At 35.6% G+C, this 22,748-nt stretch overlaps 1 protein-coding gene across 1 annotated transcript in view; it reads left to right on the top strand.

Moving 5' to 3' along the window:
• Positions 1 to 22,748, top strand: part of NEDD4 (NEDD4 E3 ubiquitin protein ligase) — a 113,225-nt gene that overhangs the window by 11,243 nt on the left and 79,234 nt on the right. Inside the window, exons 2-4 of the mRNA XM_032481127.1 lie at positions 3,019 to 3,092; positions 8,708 to 8,786; positions 8,890 to 8,928. Coding sequence (XP_032337018.1) covers positions 3,019 to 3,092; positions 8,708 to 8,786; positions 8,890 to 8,928 — 192 coding nt within the window. The remainder of the gene's footprint in view (positions 1 to 3,018; positions 3,093 to 8,707; positions 8,787 to 8,889; positions 8,929 to 22,748) is intronic.

Consider the following 22,748-nt stretch of genomic DNA (forward strand, 5'->3'; position numbering starts at 1 on the left):
TAAGGTCATGTACAAATTATAAACACTCGTCTGCGCTTAGAAAGGAGAAGATTATCAAATAACATTAGTTGCTGAGGGCTCTTTTGTTTAACAACTTTTATTGTATGTTTTTTTAATTGAAATATAGTCAGTTTACTGTGTGTCAGTTTCTGGTGTACAGCATGATGTTTCAGTCATACATATGCATGCACGTATTTGTTTTCATATTCGTATTCATTATAGGTTACTAGAAGATACTGAACATAGTTCCCTTTTGATTATGCTTTACCACTTGAAAAAGTTTGTATTTGTTTATGAAGTCATCACAGAGAAGATTTCTAATTTTCAGAATCAGTTTTGGAGATTAGTACCTACTTAATAAAGTATAGCCTCTTCCCAGTCAACTGATATAGGAGAATTTGGCTGTTACGGCCAATAGAGTATTTTAATTGGCCTGATTATTCAGTGACTTTCCAGGAAAAACTGGTAGTTTCATAAATCTCTTCAGATTTTGGGGAATCAATCCCTGTAGAAAACTGAAATTTCAGCTTATGTTTTCCTCTCTGATTTTCAAATCTATTTTTATTTGATATTTGAGGATTTCCCTTCTTTCTTGCAAGATCAGCAATGTGTTTAATTATATTTGGTGATGGTGGAAAGTTGTATTTTATCTGGCATCACTAGTCAAGAATTTTTGTGTTATCTGAATTTGTCATCTGGGCTTTGGAGCTCATAGAATTCTTCTGTTATCATATTTCATTGAAACCTCCAGAAACAAGGGAGGTTCTAAGTATTTAGAAATGGAAGAAGATTGCGGTCAATACCCTATAATACGTATATTTCCCCTACCCAGACCTCTCCTCAGAAAGGAATATGATCTACTACTTGTTAATGGAATAATTTTATTATTTTTGAAAATTTTATACAGTTTTTAATGGTTACTCTCCATTTACAGTTATTACAAAATACTGCCTATATTCCCCATGTTGTAGAATACATCACTGAGCCTATCTTATACCCAATAGTTTATGCCCCCCACTCCCCTACTCCTATGATTTCCCCCACCCCTCTCCCCTGGTAACCACTGGTTTGTTCTCTATATTTGTAAGTCTGCTTCTTTTTTATTATGTTCACTAGTTTGTTGTATTTTTTAGGTTCTATGTATAAGTGATACCATACAGCACTTGTCTTTCTCTGTTTGACTTATTTCACTTAGCATGTGCCCTCCAGGTTCATCCATGTTGCAGCAAATGGCAAAATTTCATTCTTTTTAACAGCTGAGTAGTATTCCATGGTATATACATACCACATCTTTATCTATTCACCTGGCTGATGGAATAATTTTAGAACAGAATCAGGTTGCTCTCTGTTGGGCAATCTTTATTTCACATTTGTTGATCTTATAAATGCTACTGTGAATGCTGTTGCACTTATGGCCTTGTGTACACGAGTGAGAGTTTATCTAGGGGATATATCTAAAAGTGCAATTCCTGGGTTATTAATTTAGAACTTTAGTAGATATTGACAAATATCTCTTCAAAATGATTCTTTAGTTTATACTCCCACCAACAGTGTTTTAGAGTTCTGTCTTAATATTAGTGAAATTGAGGATCTTTTCATGTGTTTATTGGCCATTCTCTGTGATTTCTAGTATTTTGTTATTTAAATCTCACTTATTGGCTTTTAATCATAATTTGTCAGTGGTATGTATTTTAGATATTTCCACCCTATTTGTCCCTTTGTTTTTTCATTTTGCTCATGGCATCTTTTCTCATACAAAAGAGACATAATTTTGGTGTCAAACCTAACAGCTTTTTCCACTAGGGTTTGTATTTTTTTTTAATCCTTTCCTACTCCAGTGACAAAAATATTTTAAAATAGCTTATGAAATTTTGAAAGTTTTCTTTTCCACTTTTAGAATTTAATGCATCTGGAATTTGTTTTTATATATAGTATAAGATAGTGATCAAATATTATTGTCTAGTTCTTTACTCATTTTCACTCTCCCTTATGAACTTTAGAATCATTTGTTAAGATATATGAAATAATTCAGTGAGGGGAATTGAAATTGTATTGAATTTATAAGTTATTTTGGAGAAAGTAGATAATAAATAGTTCCATCCATGAACATAGTAAATTTCTTCATTTGTATATGTTTTCTTTATTTTCTTCAGTAATTTACAAATTTTATCCTTTATAAAGTTTTTTGGCATTTTTTATTAATTTTATGTCTCTGTATCTAACAGTTTTGCTTACTTGTTAATTTTTGAAGTATGTATTCTGTTTTATAGTATTTTTTACCCAGCTTTTTATTTTGAACATTTTTAAATTTAGAGAGCAGTAAGTAAAAGTATAATGAGCACCTAATTACCTTTCAGCTAGATCGACGGATTGGTAATTTTTTGCTAATTTCCCTTTTTTCTATACACACACACACCCTTATGTTTAACTTTTTATTTGCTGAGCCATTTAAGAGTAAGTTGCCAACTTTATCATACTTTAGCCTTAAATACTTCAGTATGTAGCCCTTAAAAGTAAGATATTCTTATATAAAACCTCATAATAGTATTATTATGCCCAGAAATTTAATGTTTCATATGCTACAATATTAATACATTATAGTTTTATTTAATATATGGTTTAGTGAGTGGGATTTTAAAAATAATTACTTGTCTAAATAATTATTACAAATGAGCTCTCAATCTTGTGTTGTTCATGTACAGAGCAACAATGATAAATTCATATCAGTTCCGATAATTTGGCTTTAGATTCTTTTGGAAGCAGTGATAAACTCATACTTACTGTAATGATTTTTTTGGCTTTTTTTTTTGGCTTTTTTTTTTTTTGTAGATCATCAAGTCATTACAAAAAATAATACAGTTTTCATTTTCTTTTCTATAACTTTTAATCAAATTAACTCCTGAAAAAGATTCTTCCAATTAATTTTAATGTCCTGATTACCTTATTTGGTATATATATTTAAAGTCTTAAATAAGTTATAAGTTACATGAAAATAAAATATAAATTTTTGCATTTTAGGAAAATTCCCGAATTGTGAGAGTAAAAGTTATTGCTGGAATAGGCCTTGCCAAGAAGGATATCTTGGGAGCTAGGTAAGTTTGGCAAGTTCGGTTGTAATTTTAAAACTCTGCGTTTGTTAATTAGTTTTTTCTAAACTTTGGGTAGATGAACAATTGAATAATATTATTAGTAAACTGTTATATGAGGTAGAATAATGTTTCCAGTTAGTTTACTAAATTCCTTGATATCTGAAATACTGAGTTTGTGAAATTAGACAAAAGTATAACTTAGAGTGGTAGTTATAAGATACACTATTAAGTTCTATTTCTGGGAAGAAGTAAAATTCTAACAGACTAACCATTGAGCAGATAGCAACCATAAACTCTGAACATATTACAAAAGGCAGCAACTGAAAGGCAGTAGGGGGTGAACAGAGCAGGTGGAGTCTAGTGAAGAGTCCATGTTTGGAGGGGAAGTTGCACTGACTGAGTCCCCAGTTTAATTCATTAGTCTGAGGCCACACGGAATCAGAACATGGAAAAAGTATAATATTCATGGCCTGGGAAATCAGAAGACTTAGTCTGAAGAAAGCATGACAAAGTCGGGGATTCTGGAAGGGAAAGAACCAGAGAGGAGATTCTCACACCAAATCTGGCATTTCTTGCCGACTCTGAATCACACATGTGATAGCAAATTCAAAGCAACTCAGCTAAAGACAAAAGATTTGAACTGAATCAGGGTTGCTGCCCAAGAAACAGAGTCTGTGGCTCTTATCTAAATAAGACAATTAATTGCATGATAAAATAAAATATAAAACAAACACTCATCAAAGAGAAAGTACAGAATCCAAAGTCTGTACAACTTAACATTTATTATATCTAAGATATAATCCAAAACTATATAATCTGCTTAAAAACCAGAAAAATGAAACACATTCTCCATAGAGAAAAGAAAATATGCTTATAATAAGTCAAAAGATAGAAAATCTCAGGAATGAAAATAGAAACCATAAAAAATGAAAATTCTAGAACTGGAAAATAGAATATTTGAAATTAAAATTCTTGGATGAAATTAACAGCAGAATGGAGATGAAGAGGAAAGTTAATTGAACTTAAATCAATAAAGTTATTCCCTAGTAGGAGATGAGAGAGAAACAAAAGATTTAAAAAAATTTTTTAAGTGAGAGCCTCAGGGACTTAAGATAATATCACACAGTGTAACACACATGTAATTAGAATCCTAGAAATAGAGGAGAGAGAATGAGGCAAAACATTGTTTGAAGACATAATGGCCACATTTTTCTCCCAAATATGTATATAGTATCATAAAACACCAAGCAGGTTAAACACCAGGGTGAACATATTGAGGCACGTAATAGTCAAGCTGTTGAAAGCCAAGTATAAAGAAAAATTCTTGTAGAAGAAACTCAGAAAATGACAAATTATACACAAGGGACCTATAATTCAACTGAGTACTAACTTCTCACCAGAAACTGTAGAGGCCAGAAGAAAATGGAACAATAGAATAACAACTGTCGGTCTAAAATTCTCTGCTAAATTCAGTGAAAGTGTTCTTCAGGATGATGACAAAATAACAACATTTTTAGATAAAAGAAAATGATGAGACTTTATCATTGGCAGACCTGCACTATAATAAAAGATAAAGGTCATTCTCCCAGCTAAAGAGCCTAGATACCAGATGTATCAAATGGAAACTCAGATCCTCAGAAAGGAATGAGATCATCAGAAACAGTTATTATCTGGGAACATACAAAAGGCTTTTTACTCTTTTCATCATAATTTAAAAAAAAACAAAAGCCTATTTATATCCCAATTTATAACATTGTCTTGTAGGATTTATATTATATGTAGATGGAATACATATAACCACTGTAGTGTAAAGGACAGGGCTGGGTGTGGGTTATGAACCATTTTTAGTAGAGTGATAATATATTAAGTGTAAGTGGAATAAAAAGTAAGGGTGTATATTGTAATACATAGATAAACCACTAAAAAATAATGTAAAGAAGTATAGATTAAAAACCAATAGAGATTTAAAACTGAAATTCTTTATAAAATAAAATAATTAAACAAAACACCTGGAAAAGAAGAATGAGTGCTCAAAAAAGAAAGAGAGAGAAAGGGGAGAGGGAGGAATAGAAAACAAATAATAATTTGAAAGACCCAAATCTAATGATATCAATAATTACATTAAACATTAATGGACTAAGGTAAATATGAGATAGAAGTTATTATAAAAAAGAAGACCCAAGTAAATGCTGTCTGTAAATGATGCACTTAAAAGACAAAGACACAGTTAAGTTGAAGGAAAAGGAATGCAAAGAAATAGCCACGCAAACAGTAAGCATATGAAGACGTGGATATTTTAATAGATTCCAACACAAAAAATTATTTGGAAGTATTTCATAATAATATAAGAATAAATTCATCTGGAAGATAAAAAATCAAATTTGTGCCTGCTAACAGAACTTTAAAATATATGATGCAAAACTGACAGAATTAAAGGGAGAGATAAAAAATTCCACAATCATAGGTGGAGGCCTTAACAGCTCTCTCCCAGAAGTTAACAAAACAACTATGAAAAAAATCAACGAAAACAGAAAGTTGGACAGTATTATGAACTAAAACACGTTCTTTTCAGGTGCACGTGGTAAATTCATATTATTTATCAATTGCTGCACAACCATAATTACCACAAACATAGCCACTTAAAAGAACACACATTTGTTATCTCATAGTTTCTGTGGGTCAGAAGTCATCGTTTAACTAGCTCCTCTGCTTCTTCTGCTTTAGAAGCTGCAGTCACGTATTGGCTAGGGCTGTTGTCTCGACTGAAGCTTATCTGCGGAAGCATACTCTTCCAAGCTCACAGGGTTGTTGGTAATACTCGTTTCCTTGCAGGCTGCTAGATTGAGGGCTTCAGTTTCTTGATGGCTGTCAGCCAGAGGCCACCCTAAGTTCCTCGCCGCATGGTCTTCTCCATATGGTAGCTCACAGGCTAGCAGCTTGCTTCTTCAAAGCTGTCAAAGGAGAGAGTGTCTCCTAGCATGGTTGGTTACAATCTTTTGTAATGTGACATTTTGTCATTTCTGCTGTCATGTATTGGTTAAGATACATAGTCCTTTCCACATTAAGAGGAGGGGAACACAAAAAGCATGAACATTAGGAGGTGGGGATAAAACGAGCTATCTTAAAAAAAAAAAAAAGGAGCTACCTAGAGTCTGTCTGCTATATTATGCTGGGCCAGAAAATGGTAAATCAAACAAATGCAAAATTTACATTCTTTTCAAGGGTGTTTGGTACATTTACCAATACAGACCATGTGTAGGGCTGTAGGACAAGTCCCAGGAATTTTGAAAAGATTGAAGTCATATGGAAATGTTCTCTGATAACAATGGATTTAAGTTAGAAACCGGGAACATTAAGATATCTAGAAAACCCCCAAATATTTGAGAATAAAACAATAAAATTATAAACAATCTATAGGTCAAAGAAGAAATCATAAGATAAATTAGAAAATGTTTTGAACTGAACGAAAATTAAAATTTAGCAATATCAAAATTTGTGGGATTCAGTTAACATAATATTTAGAGGAAAATTTATAGTTTTAAAATTCTTAACTTAGAAAAAGAGTAAGATCTAAATGAATGATTTGAGTTCTGAAATTAAGAAATTAGAAAAAGAAGAGCAAATTAATTCCAAAGTAAGTAGAAGGAAGACAATAATAATGATAAGGGCAGAAATTAGTGACATAGAAAATGAACAGCAATAGAAATCGTTGAAACTGAACACTTGTTCCTTGAAGGAATCAATAAAAATTTTAAACTTTTAACTAGACTGATGAAAAGCAAAAGAGAGAAGGTGCAGATTACCAAGTGGGAATAAAATCAGGGACATGGCTATAGATCCTATAGCAATGAAAAAGACAAAAAAGGAACACGGTGCATGACTTCTGCCAGTAAAGAGTCATGCACAACTTAGATGAAGTAGACAAAATCTCTCAAGGACAGAAATTACCAAAATTAATCATAGAAGAAATAGAAAATTTGAATAACCCTATATTGAACAATGTATAGCAACAATATATGACCAGGTGGGATTTTTCCTATGAATGCAAGGTTTGTTCAACATTTGAAAAATATCAATCACTGTAACTCATTATATTAATATAGAACAGAAGAAAAAGTACATGATCATTTCAGTAGGTTTAGAAAGTGCATTTGACAAAATTCAACACCCTTTTATGATGAACATTCTCAGCAAACTAATAATAAAATACAAGGTTGGTTTAACATCTGAAAATTAATCAATGTAATTTACCATATCAATAGAATAAAAGAAAAAGCTGATCATTTCAATAAATGCAGAAAAAGCATTTGACAAAATTCAGCACCCATTTTCATGAAAAAAACTCTTAGCAAACTAGAGACAGATGGGAGTTCTCGACCTGATTAAGGTTTTCTCTGAGGAAAACAGTAGCTGACATCATACCCAATGATGACAGTCTGAATGCTTTCTGCTTAAACTCAGTAATAAGAAAGATTGTCTGCTTTCATATTCAGTTCAACACTGTACTGAATGCCCTAGCCATGTAACATGGCAAGGAAAAGAAATAAAAATAATACAGACTGAAAAGGTAGTAAACTGTTTTTATTTTTAAACAATCTGATCATATACTTAGAAAACCCTAAGGAATCTTCAGTGAAGCTGCTGAAACTACAAGACCACAAGATACAAAGTCAATGTACCAAAATTAGTTGGTGTATTTTTACATCCTATCAACCAATTAACACTTGGGAAATGATTTTTTAAAATCTCTGTTTACAGTCGTGTAAAAATAAAAAACTTAGAAATACATTTAACTAAATATTTTTAAGAACTGTACACTAAAAATTACAAAACATTGCTGGGGGAAATTGGAGATCTGAATCAATGGATTAAATAAGCCATGTTCATGGATTGGAAGATTCATTATTGTCAGAGTTGTATTTCTCTCCAGATTGAGTAGATTTGGCACAATCCCAATCAAAATCCCAGCATGCTGTTTTTGAGAAATAGATAAGCTGATTCCAATATTGTTACGGAAAGTCAAAGGACATAGAATAGTGAAAACAATTTTGAGAAAGAAAAACAAAATTGGAGAGCTTACGCTACCTAATTTCAAGAATTTCTGTACAGCTATAGGTATTCAAGACAAAGTCGCATTGGCATAAGAACAGTTATATTGTTCAATGGAATAGAATAAAGAGTGTAGAAATACACACACACATATACACACATACGTGGTCACTTGCTTTCAGCATTAAGGTAATTCAAGAGAAAGAGTAGTCTTTCCAGTACATGGTATTAGGACAGCTGGTTATCTGGATGGAACACAATGAAACTTTTTCCTTACCACATGTAATATAGAAAATTAATAAGAGCTAAAATTAATAAACTTCTAGAAGAAGACATAGGAGAAAATCTTTGCTCTACTGGGTTATACAAAAATTTCTTTTTAATTTTAGCTTTTTAACAAGGTACAAAAATGACTATAATTACTTACCCCTGCCTAAGGAACCCTTACTTTTAAGTGTAGGAAATAATTTGTAGAAATTGTTAACAGGGAAGATTCTGTGATTTTTATAGTTTGAGTAACCTGAGTTTGGGAATAAGCAACAATTAACTTCTTTTTTTAATTTTAACAGTGATCCTTATGTGAGAGTGACATTGTATGACCCAATGAATGGAATTTTTACAAGTGTGCAAACGAAAACCATTAAAAAGGTTAGACTCAGCACTATTCAAAACAATTTTAAATATACTATGTTTTATTTTTATGTAGCAAAATATTTAAAAATTTAGTTATACTATATTTATTGTCTTTTAGACCTTGAATCCAAAATGGAATGAAGAAATATTATTCAGAGTAAGTATGCGTTTTATTTCATTCAAACAGCTAAGATTTTTTTTCTTAGTAGGTTAGAATGATAACTTCTCACCTATATTCTACAAGGTATCTTGTAAGAATTTGTAGAAATTTTAAAGAGTTAAATATAAGTATCCCCACGATGACATGGCCCTGGTACCATTTATCTTATAATGAAAAACATATGTAAGGTAATGAAGAGGTAAAGGATGAATGTAAACCTGGAATTATCTTATTCTAATTTAATTCTGATCAGAGACGATCTTATTCCAGTTTTGCAGTTTTTGGTGTTTTACTTAAAGGTAATGCATTCTTTGTGTCTCTCCAGTCATTTATTAAACACACTGATCGAGAAAAGAGATGATGAGGGTCTACCAACAAGAGGATACATTTCTTCTTGTGCACCCTTCATTCACATGCTGCCTTCCCCCTACCTCCACCTACCTCACTGTCCCAAAAGAGCAAGCTCCAATCAGCACTTATCTCAGGTTCCCAGGAGGGCCCTGAATCTGACAGTGTGTCCTTGTGCCCGTCTGTCAGAGTCCTTACTGAAGCCAGAGGCAGCACCCTACCAGCATTGGTAGAGCCAGACATCAGTAATCTCCCCTTCTCTGCTGGATTACTCCCATTTGTACATTCCATCCTTTGACGTCCTTGACCTCATTTTTCCCTTTAGCTGTTGACTCGCTTCTCTTTTCACCTGAATAACCAACATTCTTAAAAGGGTTGCCTGGCCCTGTCATTTCTACTTCTCACTCTAGTCTCCTATCAGCATCACTTAATGAAACTGCTCTCACTAAGGTCCCCAGTGACCTCCATGGTGCCACGTTGATCTCATTTCATGTTCCTCATGCTTGCAGCAGCATCTGACAGAGCTGACCCTTCCTGGAACACCAGCCTCTCAGGGGGCTTCTCTGGTGCCACACTTGATTTCAGTCAGGGAAACAGAAGCCACTCTTCTGTATTCCACGTTGGAAGGATTTTTGTTTGTTTGTTTTGTTTTAATAAAGTGAATTGAAGGGAAGAAGTTGCTGAAGCAAATGTTTGAGAAGCTGTTACTGAAGATCCAGACAACGGCACCAACTAGAGAACTTCCGGTCTCTCTTGTTTAGAGAAGGGTCTCCCTCACTGCTTAGTGTGGCATAGAAACAGCATTTGAAATCAGTTTGGGAATTTTGGATTCTTGAGGAAAGAGTATTGAGTCAACTGGATAGTCATGTGAAGAAAAATGAAGCTAAATTTCTGGTTTATACTCACATTTAGAGTAAACTCCAAATTCGATAACCTCTGGCTTTGATTGCTTCTGTGGAACAAGTATTGCTTGGAGAGAGTTTTTAAAGTGGTTGAGTTTTTTTTTTTTTTTTATTTATACTTATGTTATTATTATACTCTTTTTTTTTGCATTTGTCTTAGAAATGTGTGGGAGGTTTTTTTGGTACACTTTACTATTTTCTTTTTTTTGAATATCATTATTTGACACATGTAAAATAATGTTTAGTCATAAAAGGGTTAGATGTTTGTCTTGTTCCCAGTTTTAATGGGAATGCATCTAGCCTTTTTCCATTAAACATGGCTTTTTATTATTATCACATTAAAGACATATTCAGGTGTTATAAATTGTCTCGAGTGTTTAAAAAAATTAACACTTCCAGTTTTATTCATGATGCAGCAAGAGGGCCTTGAACTTAACCCAGTGCTGTAAACAACTGTAAAGCTGTTAAGGATTTTAGCAGGACCCAGAGCTCCCCCCATATATATATATTTCAAAATATATCCAGAATGATTTTGCATACTACAAATCATGAAAATATGACCAGTTCTCAAAAGAAAAGACAATCAACAAATGCCAATCCTAAGATGATACAGACTTTGGAACTATTAGTAAAACCCTTAAAACCCTCCTTTATTAAAGGAGTTATTATAACCGTTACAACCATGCTTCATGACAAAGATAAAAGAGTCTTGAAATGAATGGGAAGATGGGAAGATAAGCATTCTCAGCAGAGAAATAAAACCTACAAAAAAAGAATGAAATCAAAATTTTCAAACTTAAGAATATAGTATCTGAAAATTAACCTGATAATAACTGAATGGAGATATCAGTGAATTTGAAGATAATCAGTGGATGTTATCTCATCCAAAGAAAAGAAAAACATGATTGGAAAAAGTTAGTAGTGCCTTAGGGACCTGTAGACAATGTTAAAAGAGTCTAATATTTGGATCATTTGAAGTCTGAGGAGAAGAGAAAAAAGACATTGGTGGAGAAAAGTACTTGAAGAAATAATAGGCTAAAACTTCTAAATTTATTGAAATACATGCATTTACAGATTAAAGAAGTTCAGTGAAACCCAAAGAAAGTATATGCAAAGAAAACCATGCTCAACACATTATAATCAGATTGCTGAAACCAAAGATAAAGAAAAGATCTTGAAAGCAGCCAGGGAAAATGACACATTATGTATAGGACAACAGTGATTCAAATAACTATGGGTTTCTCATCAGAAACTGTGATGAAACAGCATGACTAAGGTAGCAAAGAAAAAAAAGGACAGTCAATTCAGAATTCTATAACAAAAATATCCTTTGAAAATGACAGTGTAGTAAAGTTATTTTAAGCTGAGGAAAAATAAGAGAATTATACATGGAGAACTAAATACTGTTCTCTCAGTAATTGGTTAAAATAACTAGACAAAAAAACTGAGTAAAGGTATAGATTTCTTGAACAACGTAATCAAATCAGCTTTATCTAATTGACGTTTATGGACTGTCTACCCAACAACAGCAGAACACATAGGCTTTAAAATTGCACATGGAATATTTACTGAATAAACTGTGTCAAAACTCATACCTCAACAATTTTAGAAGAATAGAAATCATGCAAAATATGGTCTCTGACTATAATGGAATTAAAGTAGGAATTAGTAACACAAAAATATCTGAAAAATCCCCAAATACTTGGAAGTTAAACAGCATACTTCTAAATAATCTATGCAGCAAATCAGAATTCTCAAGGGGAATTAGAAAATATTCTAACAGAATGAAATAAAAATACAACATCAACATAGAGGACACTAATGAACTCATCTACGAAACAGAAACAGACTCCCAGACATAGTAAACAATCTTATGGTTACTGGGGGAAAGGGGGAGGGAAGGGATAAATTTGGAAGTTTGAGATTTGCAAATGTTTGCCACTATATATAAAAATAGATTAGAAAAACAAATTTCTTCTGTATAGCGCAGGAAACTATAGTCAATATCTTTTAATAACCTTTAATAAAAAGTATGAAAATGAGTTTATGTATGTATATGCATGACTGGGACATTGTGCTGTACACTAGAAATTGATACATTGTAACTGTACTTCAATTTAAAAAAACCACAACATCAGAATTGGTAGGATGCAGCTAAATCAGTGCTTAGAGAAAAATATTTATCATTAAATTATATTAGGGGCAAAAAAGGTCTTGAGGCATTAATCTAAGGTTCCTTCTTGAGAAACTGGAAAGTAGGATCATTACAGAACCAACAAACATTAAATGGATAATAATGGATACCATAAACAATTCTGTGCCCATAAATTCAATAACTTAGATGAAGTGGATCAATTCCTTTAAAGACACATACTACCAAAACTTTAATAAGAAATGAAAAGTTCTAAAGAGTTACCTGAAAAGTTCTATATCTCTTAAAGAAATTGCATTTGAAGTTAAAAACCATCCAACAAAGAAACCTTGAACCCAGATAGTTCCACTGTTAAATTCTACCATGCATTTAAGGAAAAAATAATTTCAATTTTACACGATGTCTTACTGAAACTAGAAGAGGAGGGAACATTTCCCAGTTCATTCATGAGGCCAGCACTACTCTTGATACCAAAAACTATATGAGGAAATAAAACTACAGACCATTAACCCTCATGATTATAGCCATTTTGTGGTTAGTTTACTAAACTGAGCCCCTTCCATTCTGAAAGTTTCAGTAATTTGTCCTGAAATTACTTATAGACCTGGGTTTGCCTTTCCTGTCTGCAGAACCTCAGCCAGCACGATTATCTGGGGGCTTTCAGAATTTGAGTTCCGTAGGGATAGAAACCCATGCAGAATTTTCATCCTTCCAGGGGACCCAGTTCACAGAGGAGGAGGTACAGGAATAAGCCCATGACCATTGTATCCATTGGTCACGTCATCTCCCACACCATCCAGAAGCGGGTAGCCTCACAGAGCACTGGTGGCCTAGTGAAGGCACAGCTGAAGCACCATGAGGCTGTGTTCACAACAGAATACATGGCTCAGGAACTAAGGAATAGAAGTGGGAGAGACCCCACTTACCATCAGTTCCAAAGACCCCCTGCAGGACTGTGTGCTTCCTGTCGCTGGAACTCTGGGCTCTGCTGAGCTAAATAAAGGTCCAAGTCCCCAGAGGGAACACAGCTTTCTAGGCTACATATTAAGGATCTTGTTGAACCATAGTCTATAGCTGCTGCCCAGGACTCTGGACTCCTTGTTTCCAGGAACCAACAGGTGATTAAGGCTGTTACCTGGTTTCTCCAGGGACCAGACTGGAGAATTCAAAGAACGTATTACAGAAACCATTCTGGTGTCCTTTAGGTCTTTAGTGGTGGTACTAGTCTCTGACATTCCTACTAGGTTGCAATATTTTTGTTTGTTTCTTAAATAGCTTTATTAAGATATAGTTAATATAGCATACAATTATAACCCAAAGTGTGCAGTTCAGTGGTTTTTAGTATATTCGCAGAGTTGTGCAACCATCACCAAAATCAATTTTAGAACATTTACATCACCCCAAAAAGAAACCCCATACCCACCATCTGTCACTCCTCCTTTTCCCCCAATATCTGCCCCACTTCCCAGGCAACCACCAATCTACTTTGTCTCTTAAAGAGACTTGCCTATTTTGGACATTTCACATAGAAGCTGTCATATAATACATGGTCCTTTGTGTTTGGCTTCTTTTCACTAAGCATAATGTATGTTTTCAAGGTTCAACTGTGTTATAATGTATGTATCAGTACTTAATTTCTTTTTATTGCCAAATAATATTCCATTATTTGCATAACCATACTTTATCCATGCATCAGTTGGACATCTGGGTTGTTTCCACTTTTTAACTATTACGAATAATGGTGCTGTGAATATTTGCATACAAGTTTTTGTGTGAGACCTCTATTTTCATTTTGGGGGGTTATATACCTAGAGGTGGGATTGCTGGATCCTACGAGGAACTGCCAAACTGTTTTTCAAAGTGACTTTACCATTTTACATTCCCACCAACAGAGTGTGAGAGTTCTCACTTCGCTACATCATTGGCAACTCTTGTTATTATCTGACTTTTTATCATAGCCCTTCTAGTGGGTGTGAAATGGTATCTTATTGTGGTTTTGATCTGCATTTCCCTGATGACTAACAGTGTTGATCACCTTTTCATGAACTTATTGGCCAGTGGTGTATCTTCTTTGGAGAAATGACTATTGAATCCTTTGTGCATTTTATAATTGGGTTGCTTGTCTTTTTGTTACTGAGTTGTCATAGTTCTTTATATTTCTAGATACAAGTGCCTTGTCAGATACAAAATTTGCAAAAATCTCTCCCATTCTTTGGGTTGTCTTTTGACTTTATTGACGGTGTCCTTTGAAGGCACAAAAGTTTTTAATTTGAATGATGTTCAGTTTCTCTTTTCTTTTGTTCCTTGTGCTTTGCTGGAGTATCTAATCAATATTGTTTTAGATTTACTGTCTTGACCAGAGGGAGGACAGTTCCAGAGGCTTGCACTTTGCCTTCTCACTATGATAGCACCTATCCCACCAGCCATGGACTCACTGTGGTGGTGGCAGTGAGGAGATCCAGCTTCTGGTATGTCAGCCCCAACTGCACACTTGAAAACCAGGGAAGTGACTATTGGGTGGATCCACAGAGCTAATGAACTCAATGTAAGCTGAACTTTAGCCAGGACTCCATTTGTTATCTGATCCCTGTAAATCTTTGCTTTACTATGGAAGCCGTGATGATGCTTTGGCTTTCTGTTTCCAACAGTCCTCAGTATATCTGATTATTCTTTTCCCCCAGTATACAATTGCCCAAGTAAATGGCCATAGTCCTTTTGGAGGAGGAAGGAAGGAGTCATTACAATATACACTTCCTGCAGTGATGTAGACAGATTCCTTCCTCCTAAGGACTAGGTTACTTCTTCAGTCAGTGGGTTTGGGATCTGAAAAGTGGCTCCGGTTGGGGAACTAGACGAGGGGTTATTTTTAAATTGGGGCAATTGTCCGAAGCCACCTGCCTCTTCCTTCCTCCTTCTTACAGTTGTAGATGTTAAGCAGCACTTTTGTTGGCCACCTGCCCATTTTGCCCCTAGGGGTGCCATGCTCTGCACTCTGCAGGTCAGGTCAGGTCAGCTTCATGCCCGTCTGACCTGGCTGGTCATTACAGTAACTGTAGCCTCCTTGATTCTGGCAGTGAAACGCCACTGCCTGGTCTCCATTACTGGGGAAGTGTAGGATCATCCCCGTGGCTATTAAGGAGCCCAGCTCTGTGACCACTTCTCCTGCCATCAGTCCTGGCAGGTGGAAGAGAGCCAGCACTGCACTTCTTGGTGATGCTGCTGCCCCTGTCACCAACACATGCCTGGTGACTGTGTTTCATGCTGTCCTCTCGGCCCAGTCATGGAACGTAAGCATCTGGCAGGGATTTTGGCCTCATGTAATATATAAATATAAATATAAATATAAATATAAATATAAATATAAATATAAATATAAATATATATATACATATATATATAAATATATATATATGTATATATATATATATTTTTAATTCCATCTACCAACTTCGCTCGGCCTTTTTATTCCTCCCCCTGCTGTATGCCAGGGCAACTCAGGCATTTTGAGGTGGCTCATTATTTTTTCAGGCTTCTAGGAGCCACTCTAGCAGCAGGTTAGCCTCATCTCATGGGGTTCTTGACCGGATGTTCAATCCTTTGTCCTGAGAAAGTGCCCTCAAGTCAATAAATTCTTGCTTATCTAGTCTTACGTTTCTGCCTCTTTGATCAAGCGTCATAGTCCCAGGGGTATTCCTCTGGCTCCAGCCAGAACATGCTATTTAATTCTTGAAGCTTCTTCCAGATGCAGTCTCTTTCATCCTATATCAGGCCCAGCTGGGTTATGATGGGATTTGACACTGGTTATTATCTTGATAACCAGGAGAGAAGAGGGTGCAACTCCTGAGGAGGGAGCACAGGGAGCAGCCTCTGCAGTGTCTTCCTGCATGGGGGATGTGCTCGCTCTTCTTATGCAGGGGTGGGGCTGCTTGACTCTGCAAGCTCTGAGGGTTCAGAGGTCTGTGGAACCAAAATTTTCAGGAGCATCCATCCAGATCCTCCGGTCCCACATGTCAGGGTCCCAGGTTTTCCCAGCCAGGGCCCTGACATGAATGTAATAGACCCGCAGTGACTGAGCATTTAAATGTCTCTGAGCTCTGCAGCCCTGTCACCTCTGAGTCTGCTCGTCAGTTTTGTCCTCTTTTCCACTTTAGGAGGTGCAGGCTTCTTTATAAGCTACCAAAGAGGCCCTCTGTCTCTCAGATTTAACCCTTAGCCATTTGTTAACTGCCCTTAATTTCTCGGTGTCTCTCTGCAAGTCATTAATACAGCACAGTGATAACTAGCCAACTTCATTGTCCTTGTAGGCATTGTTCTTCCCTTACCTTTCAAGTGCCTTAAACATCAAACTGGCTAGGGTGTCCCCTCCACCAGGACATTCATTTCCCCAGGACACCACCGGAGAAATCTGTAGGAACTGGACCACCATCTTATGTCAGAGACTGATTCTCTGTGTCCCACATTCTGCTAAGGATGGGGAGATCCTTGCCAGATGAGTGAGCATGGGCTGGTCCTGAGCCCCACTACTTGTGCCATCTGTGTTGGTTTGGGCCCTCTCAGAAACAGACACCAAGATGGAATGAGATATGCAGGAGGTTTATTGGGGAAGCACCTGTGAAGGTCAGACAGGAAGGACACAGATGGGGAGAGCCTTCTCATCATGATGCAGCCTTAAGACCTGTGCAAGGAGAGGGGTGAAAAGTTTGGGTAGGAAGAGCCTCACACTGCAGCACGGTGCTGAGAAAGTCCCATCCAGGCGGATGGAGAGTTTCCCAGCAAAGGTTGTCTGTTAGAGAAGTCTTGTGTTGGGCAAGAATGGCCAGGCTCTAGAACCCTTGCTGTGCCCAGTCTTTGAGAGCAAGCAAAGAGAACCCAACGGGTAGATTCAGAGGTGCGTGGTCAGCGGGGGCTGCCAGTCAACTCTGCAGATTCTCTGGGAGGAGATCTGAACATGATCCAAGTGGCTTCACTCTGCCTGTTGTAATTGTGATGTTTAAGGTGCCTGTTGTAATCCTTAGAGCTGCCGTGAAGAAATCAAAATGAAAAATTGTAGGTCAAAGTCTAATAAAGGGAATAAAATGGAATACCAAGAAATACTTGATTAGTAATTCTTTAAAAGACAAAAGGGAAGAAATGAGGAATAAAAAATCAAAAATAAATGGAAAGATAATAGCAAACCGTCTCAATAATTACAAAAAAAAAAAAAAAGCAAGATTCAGCTGTAGGCTGTTCACTTGGAGTATAGAGATACAGACAGGTGAAAAGTAAAAGTGCAGGAAAAGGTAGGCTATACACACACTAAGCCAAACAAAACAAAACCCTGCTGTGGCTGTAATATCATTAGATGAAACAGACTTCAGAATGCAGAGTATTACCAGAGAGATTTCATGATTATTGAAGCACTTATTCATCAGAAAGACATACAGTCCTGTGTATACACCTGATGAAAGGACTTCAAGATTATGAAGCAAAAATGGACAGAACTAAATGGAGAAATACATAAATCCAGAATAATTGAAGATTTTATCACTTCTCTCTCAGAAATTGCTAAAACAACTAGACCAAAAAAAAAAAAAAAAAAGCCAGTAAGTACATAAAAGATTTGAACAGCACTATCAACTTACAGTTCTATCTATTTCATGGATAGAACACTGTATCTGATACAGCATACCTCGGAGACATTACAAATTCAGACCACTGTAATAACGCGTGTACCATAGCAAAGTGACTCAGATGAAGTTTTTGGTTTCTCAGTAAATATAAAAGTTATATTTACACTATACGATTATACTATACTATATATTACACTATACTTAACAAAGGGTGCAATAGCTTTATGTCTAAAAAAAGTATGCATACCTTAATAAAAAATATTGCTAAAAATGCTAGCCATCATCAGAGCCTTCAGCAACTCATAATCTTGCAATAGTAACATCAGAGATCACTGATCACAGATCACCAGGACAAATGTAATAATAATGAAAAAGTTTGAAATATTGTGAGAATTGCTAAATGGGACATAGAGACATGAAGTGAGCAAATGCTTTTGGAAAAATGGCACTAAAATACTTGCTCAACACAGGTTTGCCCCAAACCTTCAATTTGTAAAAAATTGCAAAATCTTTGAAACACAGTTAAACAAAGTATGCCTGTACCTGAAGAATATCTATTCTTTTTAACATTGATAGACAACAAACTTATGGTTACTGGAGGGACGGGAGTGGGAAAGGATAAACTGGGAGTCTGAGATTTGCAGATACTGACTCGTATACATAAAATAGATAAACAAGTTTATACTGTATAGCATAGGGAACTATATCTTGTAGTAGCTCATGGTGAAAAAGAATATGAAAACAAATGTATGTACATTCATGTACGACTGAAACATTGTGCTGTACGCCAGAAATTGACACAACATTGTAAACTGACTATACTTCGATTAAAAAAAAGAACAATTTTTGGCATTGAAACGTTCCCTAAGATAGACCATCTATTGGGCCGTAAAACAAGTCTGAATACATTTAAAAGACTTGAGATTCAACAGAGTATGTTCTCCGATTACAGTAGACTTTGAATAGAATTCTGGAATGTGTATCTGGGAAATACATGTGTATATCTGGGTATATCAGTATATCAGGAAAATCCACAAATATTTGGAAATTAAACGTTTTAAATAAGCCATGCATCAAAAAGGAAATCATGAGGAAAATTATAAATCATTTTCACTGGTAATGAAAGTGTAACACATCAGAATATGGGGTGAGTTAATTCATTGCTTGGAGAGAAATTTACATCTTTAAATGCTTATGTACAAAAGAAAAAGTACTTAAAATCAATTATCTGTTTCTACCTTAAGCAAAAAATAAAAAAAGTAGAGGGAAGGAGTATAGAAATCAGTAAAATAGAAAATGAATGAAAAGTAGAGAAAACAAATGAAACTAAAGGTGGTTCTTTGACAAGATTAATAAAATGGATGTACCACAGCTAACCCAAATAAGAGAGAGAAAACTCAAATGGCCAGTATCAGTAATGAAAGGAACATCAAAATATGGGTAGAAAGAGATAATGTGGATATCTGTTAGATGAATTAAAATTGCAATTGAAATTGTAAAAAATTTTCAATTTAAAATTGTAATAAAAAACCTTCCCATTATTTTTATGATCTTAATTTCCTATTAGAAAGGATATTTGAAAGTCAGTACTGCTCTTGAATTGGAGCTGTTACCACAAAAATGAGAAAGAAGGTCATTTGTAAATGATAAACCAGGCTCAGAATGCTACTGCCTTTTATTCATTGTTTCTTTTTCCATAGCTTCACTATTACCAAATGTTCTAGACAGTATTACTTTATTCTGGGATCATAGACTGCAATCAGAAATTTGCAAATTTATTGCAACGGTAGCTAGATAAATTTGTGTGAATCAATGCTAGTTCATCACAGCTGGATATAGAACTGGAAACACAAGGTGATTTAGTACTTGCTATACAAAGGACATAATTATATGTGGGCTCCTGTTTTCTTCTTTGTCATTTTTATCATTATTTATACGTAGCACAAAATGTTTTCAATTGAATGTATTCACATAAAAATGTCTGTTGAGATATTACAGTAAAAACTTGGGTATTGGGCATTCAGCCAAATGGAAATTGTGGCCAGGAGTTGAAGGGAACCTTTATCTCATTGAGAAAACATGAGGTTCAAAGAAAGTTTTTGGGGGAGAACTATTATTGGTGGATTAACAAACAGGGAAGACTCCAAATTGAAGTTCATGCTCAATAGCACACGATAGTAAAATTTACGCTCAAGGTTGCTCACATGAGACCAAGGGAGGCAAGTTAACAGGAGGGGAAAAGTTCGACACATTAGGTGTGAAATACACGTTATATGCTCTGAGAATCAGCATCGTGTATGAGCATCTGGAAAAGATCGCCCACTCCATTCCCTGTATGCCCATGGTGCTCCTTTTGTATCTTGAGTATTCATACTCATCATGTTTTATTTCCATAATGCTTATATATGTTCACATATGTATTAGTGTTATGTTACAGAAACAACATAACTTGTACACCATGGATACTTTTATAAAGAGAAATAAAAATCAGCCATAATTTAATCTCCATTAAACCATCACTGATTGTGTGATTTTCTGGTATTTTTTCCTAAGTGTTTTTATTCATGTATGTATACTTCCCCACCTCCTTACACATACAAAAAATTGGTGTGGTATTTTTCTCTACTTATTCCCCAGTCACTTAACTAATGCTTCTTGTTGGAGTGGGCAGGGCAGGGAGGGTGATATGGCTCAGTGGTAGAGCACATGCTTAGCATGCACGAGGTCCTAGGTTCAATCCCTGGTACCTCCATTAAAAAAAAAAGAATTAAAAGAGGGTTGTTGGTCTCACCCTAGGCCACTATGGCACCAGTGGAAAAGATGTCACCCTACCCATCAACTGTGGCTTAAGTTACTTGATAAAGTATGGTACCCCTAAAAATGTGTAGAATGGTTAGCTAATGCTTGTGACTGTGAGGCCATCGTCCCTACCCTCAGTGAAGCTTACTGTCTACTGTGGGCCCCTATGAACTAGTCTCTCAGAGTAATTGCCAGTGTGCTGAGCCTTGTGAAGGGGAAAACACTGGGTGCTAAGGAGTGAATCTGAGGGGATGTAAGAGAATTTGTGGGGTGTGAGGTACTTAGGGAAGGCCATTCTGAAGTGTATCATTGAGGATGCTTTCAGCTTCAAGACTTAAAGTGACAACTAAAGCTGGCTTGAACAATAGGCACATTGATTATCTCTCCTCACAAGCATCATAGCAGAAAGGGGGTGACTGCAGCAGCTGAACAGTCGTGTTGAACCCAGCCTCTCGGGGATTCTCTGGGCTTTCTCTCCACGGTCACGAGAAGCTTGCAGCAGTTCCAGATGACATAGCCTCCCATGATGAGGTAGAAAAGGGGGAGTTTCTCCTACATGTCTCTTTCAAAAAGTGAAGAACCCTTTTCCAAAAGTTTCCCGGGAGACCTTTTTTCATATCTCTTGGGCCAGAATTGTGTTGTGTGTGTATTTATAACCTAGTGATTGGTAAGAAGAATAGAATTACCCGGAGGCTTAGATGAGTCAGAAGTCAATCCCGGGAGTGGTGAGCAGCTGCCTGTAAGCCTGACACACATCACCATCCAATATTTGAATAAAGTCAGAATTCTGTTAGCTAGGGGAAAGGATGGGATGCCCCATTAGCAAAGCACTAAGTAACTTATGGTTTAGCTACGTAATAAAATCCTCATCAGCTGTTTAAAAAGAGACAGACATATGTGTATTGATAGGATGTTAGTGTCAAAACATTAAATAAAGGAACAAAGGTATAGAACACTGTGTATATGATGCACCTATTTATGTAAAAACAGAACAGCTCTCTTGTTTGCTGGTATTTGCAGAAAACACTTCTGGAAGGACCTAAGAAACTGTTCACTCTGTTCTCCCTGAGGGTGGGAAAAGGGTGAGAGATTTATGATTCACTGTACTGTATATCTTTTTTACTGTTTGGGTTTTTCTTCCATGGCTGTGTATCTGTAATTTATATTTGTTGATTAGAAATAACTAACTGTGTAGAGAAACAATGTAGAAAGACATAAAACATGTAAATAAAATGCCAAGATATTTTTTATTTATATAATGCTTTATGCTTGTGAAAATACTTATCTGGTTCATTTATTTTTTTAATGCAGGTTTTATTTTAAAATCTACTTAACACATATGTCCACACAAAAACTTGTACAGGAATGTTCATAGCATCATTATTCGTTATAGTCAAAAAGTAGAAACAATCCATATGGCCATCAACAAATGGATGGATAAACAGAAGAGGGTATATACATACAATGGGATATTATTCAGTTATAAAAAGAAATGTGAGGAGGACATAGCTCAAGTGGTAGAGCGTGTGCTTAGCATGCACGAGGTCCTGGGTTCAATCCCCATACCTCCATAAAAAATCAATAATTAAAATAAATAAACCTAACTACCTCCCCCCCCCAAGGAAAAAAAAGTTAAAAAAGACATGAAGTACTGACACGTGCTACAACATGGGTGAACCTCAAAAACATTATGCAAAGTAAAAGAAGCCAGTTACAAAAAGCCACATACTGTAAGATTCCACTTATGTTAAATGCAATAGGCAAATGTATAGAGACAAAAAATAGATTAGATGTTGCCTGAGATTGAGGCAGTTGAGGTGAGATTAGGAGGGACTGCTAAAGGGCCTGGGGTTACTTTTTGCGGTGATGAAAATGTTCTAAAATTGTGATGGTGGTTGCACATTCTGTGAATGCACTAAAAACCATTGAATTGTACATTTTCAATGGGTCATTTACATGGTATGTACATTATATCTCAGTAAAACTAAATTTTTAGGGTGCCTGAAC

Source organism: Camelus ferus, chromosome 6, assembly GCF_009834535.1.
Source record: "Camelus ferus isolate YT-003-E chromosome 6, BCGSAC_Cfer_1.0, whole genome shotgun sequence".
Classification (NCBI taxonomy): Eukaryota; Metazoa; Chordata; class Mammalia; order Artiodactyla; family Camelidae; genus Camelus; species Camelus ferus.